Below are 13,520 nucleotides of genomic sequence, written 5' to 3' on the forward strand. Positions count from 1 at the left end.
GACAAACCAGACTGGCTGCTGGTGCTTGTAACTGGGGGTGGACAAGGTATAGCAGCTACTGTGAGAGCATGACAGAGGAGCATTTGTAGCAGGAGTGGTACACTCCTCTTTCCCTGCAAAGGGATTTATTTTTTTGTCTTCCATTGAAGTTACTGTCCTGCAGCAATCACCCCTTTTGGCAGTTTCCATTGTCCAGGTTAAATCATAAAGCAGCAAGTTCATCTTATGTAGAAACTATTGTGTTGTTTTGAAAGTCATGATTCTTTGGAGGAATAAAGCAAAAAAAGCCAGACTGAAACACATCCGGTACATAATTGCACATAGTTGTGGTGTTTTCCCCCCTCTTCTGTCTTCTCTGTTCTCCTGTGCAGTGGGTAACATGACATGTATAAGCCTCCTATACTGTGAGTGCCTTGGAGAACTGGATGCTTGTAAATGTCAGTTCAGAGCCTGAACACAAGATCTCAGTAGGCCACTGCAGCAAGGCAAAGTGGCAGGGCCTTGCATCATGCACTGATGCTCATCAGCAGAAGCAATGACAGTAGTGGGTTATATTTATAACTAACAGTTTTGCTGTATTTCTGTCTCAAAAGGGGAGGAACAAAACATCCCTTTGCATTTTGAAATCCTCTGCCTGTTTTGAGTAGCACAACCTCATTTTACTGTGCAGCTTGTACCTACCTACGCAAGGGAACATTTGTCCTACAGTACATGCAGTACTTAAAGTGAGGTACCTACTGTCTCTCTCTTTAAATAACAGATCTGACGGTACAGTATTTTTCTGAAAAGAGTAACAGTAAAACAATCACAAAGCTGGTAAGAGCCCACAAATTTCGAACTGCCTGACAAAATGCTTGAGTCAGTTTTGCCATGTTTATCCTTGATGTGCTTACTGGTCCATGTGCTTGACATCTTACGAAATGGAATAAAGGACATTTCTGTCCCACTGGTCTTGGAAGAACTTAGATACACTAAGAGATACGCAAACTAGAAGTTAGCCTCTGAAGTACTGTGATTGGGTAACTTACTGTAGTTAGGGAACAGTTAAAAATGTATCATGAAGGACTCGAGGATTTTTGTTTTTCATTGCTAAAAATATTTTTCTTAGGAAATGCATGGTTGGAAGAACAAAAAAATATCAATAAGCTGTTGCTCATTGAGACATGACACGAAATGTAGTGGATTCGTGGTGGACTGCCTGGTAGACAAGATTTGGCTATGCACCTATGGTTTACTTTTTGGAAATGGTTGCCCTTTTGACAGCAGCTGTGGCTGAAACTAGAGGTGAGCATCAGGTTGTTTTGCCCCTTCTGTTGCAGGTGTTTATGCTTAATATGAAAACCTTGTTTGTTTACCTTGACAGGTTATTATGTAGCTCTGCCTCACCTTTGCTCATGGGGTGCAGAAGGACAGCAATGCACGAGGAAATCAGACTCTAGCAGTGAAGAATGAAAAGGGCACAGGTAGTAGGTCAAAATTAGGTTAACTTGAACTGCGGGACTATGGCAGCAAATCTGAAAAGGTGAAACCTGAACTGTGCAAATCCAGTTTTTGAAGCATTTGGCAGCAAATACAAGGTTTCGCTCTTCCCTTGCTTAAGTTGGCTACTAAGATCCATTCCGTATTTGTATTCCTGCAGCACTCTCTTGCCAGCACCTTCTTTTTGCTTAGGTTGCATGTGGTGTGAAACTGAACAACAAGCAGTTTGGCTCATATGTTTCTGTATTGCAGCCTTTGATACTCAAGCCAGAGGAATACATCGCTTGTAATCTGTGCAAGTTCAACTGTGATCAAACTGAAAAGCGTCAAGGGTTGTGTCAGTGGGTGTAACATTAGAGTAGTTTGAAGCTAGTGTGTGATGTATTTCTGGGAGTTATTTTGTGAAGCATAAAGAATTTGAGTAGAATAAATGGAAAATGCAACATCGTTACAATGTGGACTCCAGCTCCCAGTGAATTAGGTCTCTGACAACACTATGTTAATTTTGCCTCAGGTTGAATTTAGGCTGTATATTAGGCACTGTTAAAAAGTTGCTGTTTGCAAATACTGTAGAAGCAATGTCTAGTTACAGGCTGGGTTTTTTTCCTGATCTTAAAATAAGAAGTCATTATTGGCTTTTGTTGACAGCGTTTTTTATGCATACCTGTAAAGTGTTCCTTTTTAATATAATGTGAAAGGGGTGTACTGTCATAGTTTAAGCTTAGCGCTAGAAGGCAGAAACTCCCGAACGTTGGTCCTAACTCTGATTCAGTTCCCTCTGATACTGAATGAACTGTTATAAAACTTGGAGTTGCTGTCTTGTCAGCTTGGAAAGCCTTTGGTGCTAGGTCTCTGTCCAGTTTGATTAATGGTTACTGGAACGCAGGCTTTGCTGTGGCATCCCTGCAATAGTTGATGGCTAGGAGATGGAGGTTTTCTAAAGCATCTGAAGTCATTTATTTATTTTTTAAAATGAAACATCTAACTAGCTTTGAAGCAATTTATTCCCTAAAATCACATAATCTTACAGATAGGCCTGGTTGAAGAAAGCCAATGACATAAGTACTATTTGGTACTCAGAAGGTTTTAAACTTACTTCCAAGTAAGCTAGTGGGAAGTAAACTTCCATGCAGCTAGTGGGAACTGGCTTTCTACTAGAGACTGACTTTCTGGCAGTCTTTAGCAGGGGATCTCTCTCACTCTGCAGAGTGAACCAGGTACAAAGGTGATTTCAGCAATTACGAATTACAAACGGGCTTTCACAAACAATTCTTTTTCATTTTGAAAAATTAATCTAGGCAATAACTTGTGTACCAGCTTTCAGACAGTTGGAGAATTAATTGAAGTAATGACAGGCATAGCTGGGCTAGTAAAATAGTAACAGTCAAATAAGTACTTTACTTATATATGCCATTTTTTACAGCCTTTGTGTTAATCAGTTTTTGGAGACATGAATAAAGATTTCCAGCAGAACTGACCCTTCGTTGAGCTTTAATACAGCAAGTTTTAGCCTGACACACTTAGAAATTGCTGAGATTCAAAAATCTCCCCAAAGCAAGAAATGTCGTGTGTTGTATGGTTCTTAATTTCTCTCTATATGTTTTTGTATGCCAGGATAATCAGGAAAAGATATAATTAATGGAAGAGTTGGTTTTAAATTGGACTTTTATTGTGGTTGCATGGGGACAAGGAAAGGCATTAGAGAGTATCTTATAAGAATCACTATAGCAACAGCTCATCCCATCATTCCCCATGTTTTCCTTAGCCTATGATACTCTCTATGCAATCACTGGATTATTAATGGCATTTATATTCGAAACCAGTCATTTCAACTGTAAGCCGAGAAGTATTTTTAATAGAGAGAAATTCTAGGAGCTGTGTCCTTTACAGTCAATAGTTTGGGGAAAAGTTGGGCTTTTTATTATTGTTATTATTATGACAAGACTTTTCCTTTTTCTTGTTAACTGTTGCTCTTTGAGTGAATTTCAGCTTTATGGTGAAAGTAGTATGGATTCTTTATGTGTGTGAGAAGAAAATCTGATTTTCCTGCCTGTCTTTTCCAAAAGGAGTGGGAGAGGTGGAGCATGTTGGGTAACAAGGCACTCTATTATCCTAGGAGGAGGAGAAGAATATAAATACTATATTAAAGTGTCTGTTTATTTGGTTTCTTTCATTGGGGATATATCTCTAAGCAACAAGAAGTGAAACAAATCTCCCATGCTGTTCACCTCATCATTCTGTCTTGACCATAAAGGATTAAAGCCAAAAAGGGGGGTTGCTTGTTTCGTAGTTCACATTTGAAATAAAACTTCTGAATGTCGATAAAATGACACGGTTTTATTTTCTGCATGAAACTAAACCGGGCACCACCACCTTTTCTCGGTAGCAATATTTGTATCATCACAATGTTCTTTTCTCTACCAGTCACACTGGGGATCCCCAAATCGCCAGTTTTAGCTTTAGTGAGCTAGCTGGCAACCTTTCCTTTAACCTGTCTTGTTTAAATATTATGCTTAGAACAAGGAACCATGTTGATGCTGGATTTTTAAATCTTTAGACCTTTAGTTTCTAGCTAGGCAAGGCCTGTGACTGATGTCCTATTATGTCAGGTTGAGGCATACAGAGCACCTTCAACCAAGCTGATACAGAAGAAACCCTGACTTGTGTTCTTTTGAGAAGTGAACTTCCATTGTTGTGCTGTCAGGGAGTGCATTGTTCGGGAGTATTTTGAATCTACATGGCTAGGGGAGCTTTTTAGGAAACTGATTTAACAGCCTGGAAGAGTTTTCCCAGGGACAAAGAGTGTACTGAGAAGCAGTATGTTGTTTGAGCCTGGGCTTTGCTTTTTCAGTCTGATTTTGAACTGATTAGTATAAAGGTTCGAGGCATTCAAGGCGAGCCCGCGGAATACTTAAGTTGAGCGAGTTGTCTGAAGGATTCCTCCTCTCTGTACTTTGCAAATGATTCTAGAGAGGTTCAAGGCTGCCTGGTGTAACCTGATGGCAGAAGGTTGGAAGAGCTGCTCCACTCCAGTTCTGTTATGTTCACTGCTTGTGGATGGAAGGACAGATAAATAATTCAGGTACTTTTCAGAGCCAGGAATCCCAATAAACTGCTTTAAACTTTGCTGTAGGCTCTGGATCTGTTGCTGTCATTGTGTCTTTTGTGGTGGTTCTTACGTCTATTTATGTATAAGCAAGGCATTTCTTTTGTGGTGCTGTAAACTGCTTCTCCATTCATACTTTTTTTTTGAAATTTATAACATTTACGTAGGATTTTGCAACTCTTTGATGAAACTATTTTTTCTTTTTAACATAATAAGGCTGTCCCTTGTGTTTTACTCACAAAGGTGCCTTAAATCCACCAAAAGGAAGAAGAGCATTTAGCGATACAAGAGATTGACAACAATTGGCAGAAATGTTTGTTGTATCAGAAATTCAGCTTGTCATTTGTTAATCAACTCTAATAACTGGCTGTCAGAGTAGCTAGGTCAGTAAAGGATAAACTAGATCCTAGCCACTATATGGTTGATTGCTGTATGTGATAGTTATTGTTAGAAAGAGACTTTGCAAAGCTGAGTTTTCTGTGCAGGAGTGTGGTTTTGAACAGTTTGATAGCTGCTCTGAGACTACTGAATGGTGAATTCTGTCCCTTCAGTTGTTAGGAGACGGTGGTTACCAGGGTGATATCCTGAGACTTCCTAAATGACTGCGTAGTATGTACTTCTACCCAAAATATCTCCTTTCCCAGATCTGGTCGTTTTACCAAGCATAAAGGCTAAGAAACAGGTAAACCTGTAACATCAGGGTGGACAGAAATAAAAGCTGAATGTGGTATAACTGGAAAGCAAGATCCAATACTAAAAGTATTCTTTAAGTCTCCTGTTCAGCCTTGATGTTTGACTGTGCTTCTGTACTGTAGTTCCTCAATATCTGAAAACTGATCGTTTAGGCCTGTTTTGAGGCTGCATTCATCAGTGGTGTTAGAGCTCTGTGCAACTCGTGAACAGACGATGCTGTGTAAGAAATGTGCATTCACATGGAGGTGGAGCGAGCCTAATTTAGAAGAATTAATTTTATGGTCAAAGCAATCAAGAGGTAAATTAGTTTGAAATCAAAGATCAGGGAAAGTCAATAAAAATTAAAACAGAATAAGGGCTCAATGTAGGCTTTCTTCAGGGGGTCTGCAAACCGCTTCTCTTCTTGTGTAAGAACACAATTCTGCCTCAGCATTTGACTATCCTCTGTTATAGTTGACTCATCTAATTTTTTAAACGTGTCCTGTTACTGCTTTTGATAATTGATTTCTTATACTACGTATGCCAGTTGAGTTTTTTATTTCAACACAGAAGGAAAGTGTTCCCTCTGTTTTTGCTTGAGTGTAGGCAGTTAATGCATGAGGTATGTCCTATAGGACTGATACGTTTTTACGTGAAATTTTTAAAAGGATGCATACAAAGGTGTAGGCTAAGCTGCAGGCAGAGAAGAGATGGAAAAATAAAGTTTTGTTCATGTTTAAAAGGAAATTTCAATCAACAAAGATTTTTTTCAGGGCTTTTGCCTTTGACGCTGACACATGAGCAACGCCTCTGGGTCCATTTAAAATGCAGATGATTTTTCCCAAGGTCTGTGGCTTGAAATGACAAACAAAGGGAGAGTTTGGGGTGACGTTTCCTTTAGCCTTCCAGTTTCCAAGCTAAGCCTGCCTGGAATCCATTTGATCATTATGCACTGTAGCTTAAAAAACGTGCCTGGGAAATAAAAAACATGGCATTGCCAAGGAGCTTCACAGCCCTGTATGAGTTATGTAAAATGTGGAATCGCTTTGGATTCATTCCATTGAGAGAGCTTCTTCCTGGCTCGCAGAGACATTTCTTACACTATTTATTCATTTTAAGTCTCCTTACATTTTGCTTCAGGACTTTTTAGAATTTTAAGTGGATGAGAAGAAATCTGGCATTCTCCCCTCCTGATTAAAGCAAATGAACATGCAAACCTGTATTTCTCTCTAGTTCTAAAAGAAGTAAGAGGGATCTGAAGTATAGGTGGAAGAAATTTGTTACAGTGACTACCACTAGGTAGGTTCCTTCCTTTCCTGGACTAGATCCTACAAGAGGACTAGCAACATATGAAACCTTTTTGTTTTTAACTCTGAGGAAAGCACAATAACACATCTAAATGATGTATGTTAGAAATAATGAAAGAATGGAGATTGCTCAGTGTCCTTCTGTGGTTAATTTCTCCCCTTCCTTGCAGTGTGGCAGAAGATGGTACAGGAATCTCTAAAGCATAAGAACAGAGAAGAACGTCATAGTACAAGAGGTTTTATTTAAAGAGTTGGGTTTATGTATGGTAATGCAAAATTAGCAAAGCAAAATGCAGGTGAAATTTAGAAAGTTTTGAAGAAATCTGGAGGCCTAAGAGATCGTACAGTTCTGTGCACTGGATGTATAGATAATTACAAAATACCTTCTCATTAGGTCAGACAAAGTTGGAGAAAGGAAGGGGACCCTTCTTCCTGTTTCACAGTTGCGCGGGGAAAGAAAAAATAGTGTATTGCATAAGGATAGCCTCTGGCAGTACCAGGAATTGGATCGACCCTTAAGAAAGCCACAGAGTGCAAAATGGGAGCTTCTGATCAGGTTAGCAAAGAATTAGAACAGATCTGCTGAGCTCGCTTTCCCTCTGTACAGCAGAGCTGTTTCTGGTAGTATATTACTAATGCAGGAATTGCTCTTCTGTAGTCCAGCAAATTTTCCTTCACCATCTTCCTCATTTGTGACTCTCCCCAAAGCAATGAACTCCCCTGTACCAAACCTAGAGAAAAGAATACAGTCCAGCATCTTGGTGCTTCTCTTTGCTCTCAGGGTTGCTGTATTACTTCCCTTGAGAATACAAGGTATGTGAAAGCAGCACAAGAGTGCATGACCACTTGATGGCACCAAACAAATTTGAAAGACCATTTAAAATAAATAAATAAATAAAGGAGGCAAGTCAGCTTTTCTGCAGTGTGGGAGGGCACCAACAGAAGTAAGTCATGCTTGCTGTATTAGTAGAGCACTCCATAAAGCACTCTCGGCATCTGATAAACTTTTCCATTATTCAGTTTCTTTAACACAGCATGAGTACTTCAGCACTGTTGTAAATAATGAGCAATAGGGCCTTGTGCAGCAAATCAGTAAACTAAAAATGTATTCTTAGCCCGATGTGCTGGCCAGTTTGTGAGCAAGAGAGGGTGTGCACTTGCTTGGCTAAAAATGTTCTGGTTGCCTTGTACTGAGGCTGTGCACTCACTGTATCTCTTCCAAATTACAATCATTTTGCAAGTACAAAGCAATGGTTTAATGAAAATCAAGTTTCTGGACTGCATCATTTGACCAATTTTCCAAAATAAGGGGAATTCTAGTACTGTTGCACTGTGTGCTGTTAGATTCACAATGACCTTGATATTTCAGGAACTCCTTGTTTAACAGATATTCCTCCTCTTGTTCCCTGTGGGGATAGACGTTCTCAGTTCAGTGACTGGAAGGATGACCATATTGATTCTTTAGCCATTAACATTAAAGTGTACCAACAGGGACCTCCCCTAATACTGTTATAGATGCTTCTCCTTGTCTTTTCTGAATGCATTGTAAGAATCTTGTGCTTCTCAGGATTTTTTTAGTTCTCAGAAAAATGAGTTTCAGCAGGAGACATCTGCAAGATAACCTCCTGGTCTTTCCATTAAACACACAGCAATTGCTAGAGGCTTCCTTTATTTAATTCACTCTGAATCCTCTGCTTTCTGTAGTTTTAGCTTCCTTCTGTCTTTTCATCTGTCCCTGAACATACTGCCTTGCTTAATTATATCCTGTTTTGTGTTTCATGGAAAAGGAGGAGGAGAAAGAGGAAGATTTTAATGCTTGTCAAAATGACCAGCCATCTCCTCTTTTCCCTGACTCCCTTTCAGATAAAAATGTCTGCCACAACATTTGGTTGGTTTGTCTAGGTTGGCTTCTCTTCTCAGCTAGTAGAATAGAGACAGACCTCATCCCATCATTATATGGATCAGAAACAATTAAAGATTGCAGCATACCTGTTTCCCTTTCACTTCCAATTCTCCTACCACATCATGGATTAATGCAAGTGTGTAGTGTTGAGGGATCGTGTACATGCATACATATTGCATTCTTGTTGACATGGAGACAGAAAAAATTTGGCACCAGTCCCCTCTCTTCATTCCCAGGCAACTGTTTTGTAATTTATTATTAGAATTAGCTAGAAAATTATTTGGCTGAGAAGCTGTTTGCTTTTTATTTGCATAGTACCTAGCACAGTGGAGACCTGGTCTGAGCGTAAAGATCTTAGTAGTAACATACAGTAATTATATCTGATAGATCCTGTGGTTGTCCATGCACACACATACACTCAAATCAGTCCCAGCCCTACAAAGCTTATGTGAAGATTTTTTTAAAAGAGTTTTTATAACATGCCTCTGAATTTTGTACAAATTGATTCCAGAAACTTGTGTTGTTTGAGGATCAGTTTTATCCTGTTTCTAGACCACATTGCATCCCTGTTAGGCCTTTTACTGTCCAAGTGCAATATGATTTTGAAACCTAGAAGCATTTCACCATTACAGTAGGCTGTAGCATTCCCAAGGTGCAGGAGGTATTGGAGTGCTCTCTCTTACTGTGGTATACTCAAGAGAATAAGTACAGCTCTGCAAAAAGGTGAATATTCAAACCCATTAAAACCATTGGGGTTTGTTGTTGGGTTTTTTAAATGTTTGCACTTCCCTCCTGTGTAACTAATTAGTAGGAAGGATGCCAAAGATTGTATCAAAAGAAAGGCCTAAGTCTTTGAGAGCATCAGTGTCGTGTTTTTATAAGACAAGTCTGTTGTTTTCCGCTTGTGAAACAATATTAACCATTTAATGAAGCAACTTTAAAAGATGCTGGCAGCTTTATTGCTGGGTGCTGGTGTTGCGCTCTGACCCGTCTTAAATGGCTGGTGAAACAGTCTGTAGCAATTAGGTAGCTGTTTCATCAAAATATGATTAAATCCAAATGCCTGTAATTGATGCTTCCTACAAGCATTATTGAAACAGGACTTTAATGAAAGCAAATATATGTTCTTGCTGTTTCCAATATTTGAACTCCAGAGGGAAGAAAATGGAAAGCAATTAGTGCAACAAAATGGATGTTTGTAATTTAATATTCAAAGCATGCTTTTCTTTTTCTGTTAAATTCTAATTTAATGGGGAGATTTCATGTGCCACTTACAAAAACATATATTTAGACTTTGTGTAGTTGTTTAGCTCCGCTTTTGGCACGGATGTCTTCTGCATTCTGAAGGCTCTCTAGGCTGCAGTACTTTTCCAAGCTTGGTCATCTGTGTAGCTTTCAGCTGTGGGATGCAATATGCAGAGATTCACTGAGGGGGAAGAGAGTTGGTGGCCACGTTAATCTGATAAATGTTCTGGAAAGCATGCTCACTCAGATGGAAGAGCCAGCCCTGCCTCTAAATGGTGCTGCAGCTTGGCTTGAGGCTGCAAGCATCTGCACATGAGCCCAGCTCAGTCATCGCTGTTTTCAACAGGAAGTGGCAGTCACTTCTGTGCTGGGGACTGAGCCCATTTTTCATGCATACAATTTGAATTGAGAAAGGTTGCGTGCATCTCTTCACACCAGGGTATGAAATTCAGCCCAGGACCAAGGCAGCAGCTCCTACCACTGGACTTATAATTGGTTTTTGAGTCTTTGCCAAAGGTAAAGCTCCATATGCTTTTGGTCACCACTTCTCCAAATACAGAACAAAGTGTATATGTCTGAATAAGGATGGAATAAAAGAGGCTGAACTTAGAAGTATTTAATTTTACAAATCGGTTGAGCACTGGAGTAGGTTGCTTGGGAAGACTGCTGATGTCATGGCATGAGGTGTCACAGAACAGGTTGAAGAAACATCTGTCGGGAACAAGGCAGCCAGTGCAGGGGGGCAGGGGAGGGCTCTCTAGCAGAGTTTCCCCTTGCCTGATGCACACCTCACTGATGAAGCATTTCTAAATGAAAATGAAGCATGCAGCAGCCCAGGGATGGCCTGTGCTGAGGCACAATGAAGGCTTAAGTGGTGGAAGTAAGGCATGAGTTAGAGAGGGTGGGAGACACCAGATTACACAAGCTCCAAAGGTTCAGACCCCGCTGTATTTTGATGTAATTCTGATACTTGCTGGTGCCATCAGTCATGGAGCAGTGTTGCTCTTTGACGAGACCAGCAATAATACAGTGTTATACAATCAGAAGGACACGGTTAAAAAGTACTACAGTGTTTATAGCATCTCAGTTGGCCTTCATAAATATACCAAGCTATTATTTTATGGTATTCATCTTTTCAGGGGAAAAGCAGTAGGCTTTCTGGAAAGTGAGAAGTTTAAAATACTATGCATTTGTGAAAAGGTCAGATTCCCCCTTTGTACACACTATCAAAGTGTATCCAAGTTTTGTTTCTTGAAAGGGCTAGCAGGAGCTCTTGACTGCAAAGTCAAATACAGACAGATTTATATTTGAGATCATGAAAGGCGGGGGATCTGAAACTTACAGTTTGTTGATTACAGAATTTGTTTCTGTGATAACAAGGAGTCATATTGTTACCTGGACTGTTTATCATCCTTTAGGTTTCGGCATAGTCCAAATTGCTGGTACTTGAGAGAATGGACCATCCACAGCTGGATCAGACAGTGCTTAAAATATGGTGCACAAGACAAAGCCTTATACACATTAAAAAACAAGGTAAGTTTTTACAAGGAAAAGCCATGAATATATTTGACCAGCTTTTTGAGACAAGCGTGGCTTACCTGGAATTCCTATTGCAGCCAGGTCCTGTAGACTGTGGTTTTAAGTTCAGATATTTCCTTGTCAAAAATTAATGTTGCACCTGGATTTTAGCTAAAGCTCTTTACAGCTTTTATTTCCTCTTCTTTCCTAGGAAGCTTTTTGTTTTTAAACAGTGTTGGTGTCCAAAACACACTAGATGCAGGAGAGGCATAAACCTGATAGGCAGTGCCCCTCCTGGTCCCAAAGGCTCAGATAAAATGTCAAAACAAATCCAGTACATCAAAAGTTAGAAGGCCTACATCACAGGAGCCGTGCTAATCTCCTTGTGTTGCTTGACTAACTGTCACATTGCAGCAGTGTGCAATGCCATGGTTCTGATCTTTCTGATACCTGCAGCGCTATGCTTGGGAAGATTTGAACAGCAGATTTTCACACTGATTTTTTTTTCCTTCTTCTCTTCAGGTTCAGTACGGAATTTTCCCAGATAATTTTACATTCAATATTTTGTTGGATTGTTTTATAAAGCAGAAGAAATATGAAGGTAGGAAAATATGTACCAATTCTGCATCCTTAGTTGTATGCTCTTAAATCTGCAGAGCCTTTCTTTGAATTAAAAACTTTTAGCCATATTTTTTCGGAAGTCACCTTAAAAACACACCTTCTTCCTTTAAACTACTTTTCTGCAAGTTTATATCTCATTTCTGTTGGGTTTTTATTCATTATATAATAATTTTGAAACGTGTAATTCACAGTTTCTACTGTGATTAATCCCATTCCAAATGTAAACCAACTTCTCCAGTTTTTACAAGTCTGACTTACATGCTAACGACATCATAGGACTTATTAGTGACAATTAGAGTGTTACAAGAATCGAAATGCATGTTGGTAGAGTTCATCTTACCTACATTTAGCTTTTCAAAAAGCTACATATCTAAACTGTTTGTCTAGACTTTCTGTCTGTCACTGGAGAGAGGCAGCTATGCTGAATTGCCATGTTGAGGTGCCTGTCTTTCACTATTGACTGTTTAAGTGTTGAGATGAATAATCCTCTCATGTTTGATGACAAATATTTAAGGTTTTCATTTCACTGCAGGTTTTCTGGTACTGTAGACTTGCAGTGAGCTTTTCTTTGCATAAGCCTCTTGTAAAACAAATAACTGAAAGGGAGAATAGAATTGCAGGACTTGTCTGTAGCTTTTATCATGAAGGTTTTGCTAAATGGCAAATTAATACATATATTTATTTTATTTTGAAAGCCCCCTATCTGTGAATTCCTTCTTATTCCATCCGTATTTCTTTTCTGTGACAGGCTCAAGGCCTTTTGTTTAACCAACTGTCCTTCCTGACAGGGACTGTCACTGGAACTCCCTGTGGAGCTCCTCCAGAGCACTGTTTGCTGAATACAGTGAGTGCTGTGGGTGATCTGTGACAACATTTCTGCTCCATTGTACTCTCCTGTCACCTTAAGGGCAGTGAATTTAAGCCAGTCTTCTCTTGTTTGTAATCTAAACACAAGAACAAAGAAGTCATTTTTAGACACTTTTTAAAAAAATGTTAATGAGTGAAGGGCTGAGCAAAGAAGAGCCAATTGAGGAGTGTAGAGCTAAGATGAGTTTGGAAAGCTCCTTTGCTGTGGTCTCATGCTATTCAACCCATTCTTCCTTCTCGCAGTGAGTTTGAATAACCCAAGCAAGTAAGACTAATTCTGTACTACTAATCATAAGAAATCTTTAACTTTCTCCCTAACTACTTCAAAACATACTACAGCAATAAAGTATCAGTGAACATGAGTGGATGCAAAAGGGATCTGTGTAAATTTGCACTTGCTGATTATGTATTGTTTTCCTCCATAGATGCTATGTCAGTAGTAACTGAGATCATGCTGCAAGAAAGTTTTGATGAATTCTCAACACAGCTTCTTTCTCTCTATGTTTTATACCAGTACCTGGCAACGAAGTCTGAACATACGGTAAGCTGGCCACACTCAAAATGATACACAAACCCTCCGTTTCTAAGTGTCATGATGCAGTCAGTTTGGCATGCAGTCTTGAATATATTTTATTTCTCCTAAGTTTACCTGGAAAAAATAAATACTCCATTTTTTTCATTATTTTTACAACTGCAGAAGAAAGAGGAAAAAAAAGAAACAACAAAATATGAAAGCCATCAAATAACTCGTCACCCCTTTTGCTCCTTTCTCTGAAAGGGAAGGTGTGTTGGGATTTTCAGG

The 13,520-nt window shown here is 39.4% G+C and overlaps 1 protein-coding gene across 1 annotated transcript in view; it reads left to right on the plus strand.

Annotated features, from left to right (window-relative positions):
- The window catches only part of MRPS27 (mitochondrial ribosomal protein S27), a 53,443-nt gene that overhangs the window by 26,701 nt on the left and 13,222 nt on the right, over window positions 1-13,520 (plus strand). Inside the window, exons 5-7 of the mRNA XM_076363312.1 lie at window positions 11,131-11,245; window positions 11,753-11,831; window positions 13,144-13,259. Coding sequence (XP_076219427.1) covers window positions 11,131-11,245; window positions 11,753-11,831; window positions 13,144-13,259 — 310 coding nt within the window. The remainder of the gene's footprint in view (window positions 1-11,130; window positions 11,246-11,752; window positions 11,832-13,143; window positions 13,260-13,520) is intronic.

This window comes from Aptenodytes patagonicus, chromosome Z (genome assembly GCF_965638725.1).
Source record: "Aptenodytes patagonicus chromosome Z, bAptPat1.pri.cur, whole genome shotgun sequence".
Lineage (NCBI taxonomy): Eukaryota > Metazoa > Chordata > Aves > Sphenisciformes > Spheniscidae > Aptenodytes > Aptenodytes patagonicus.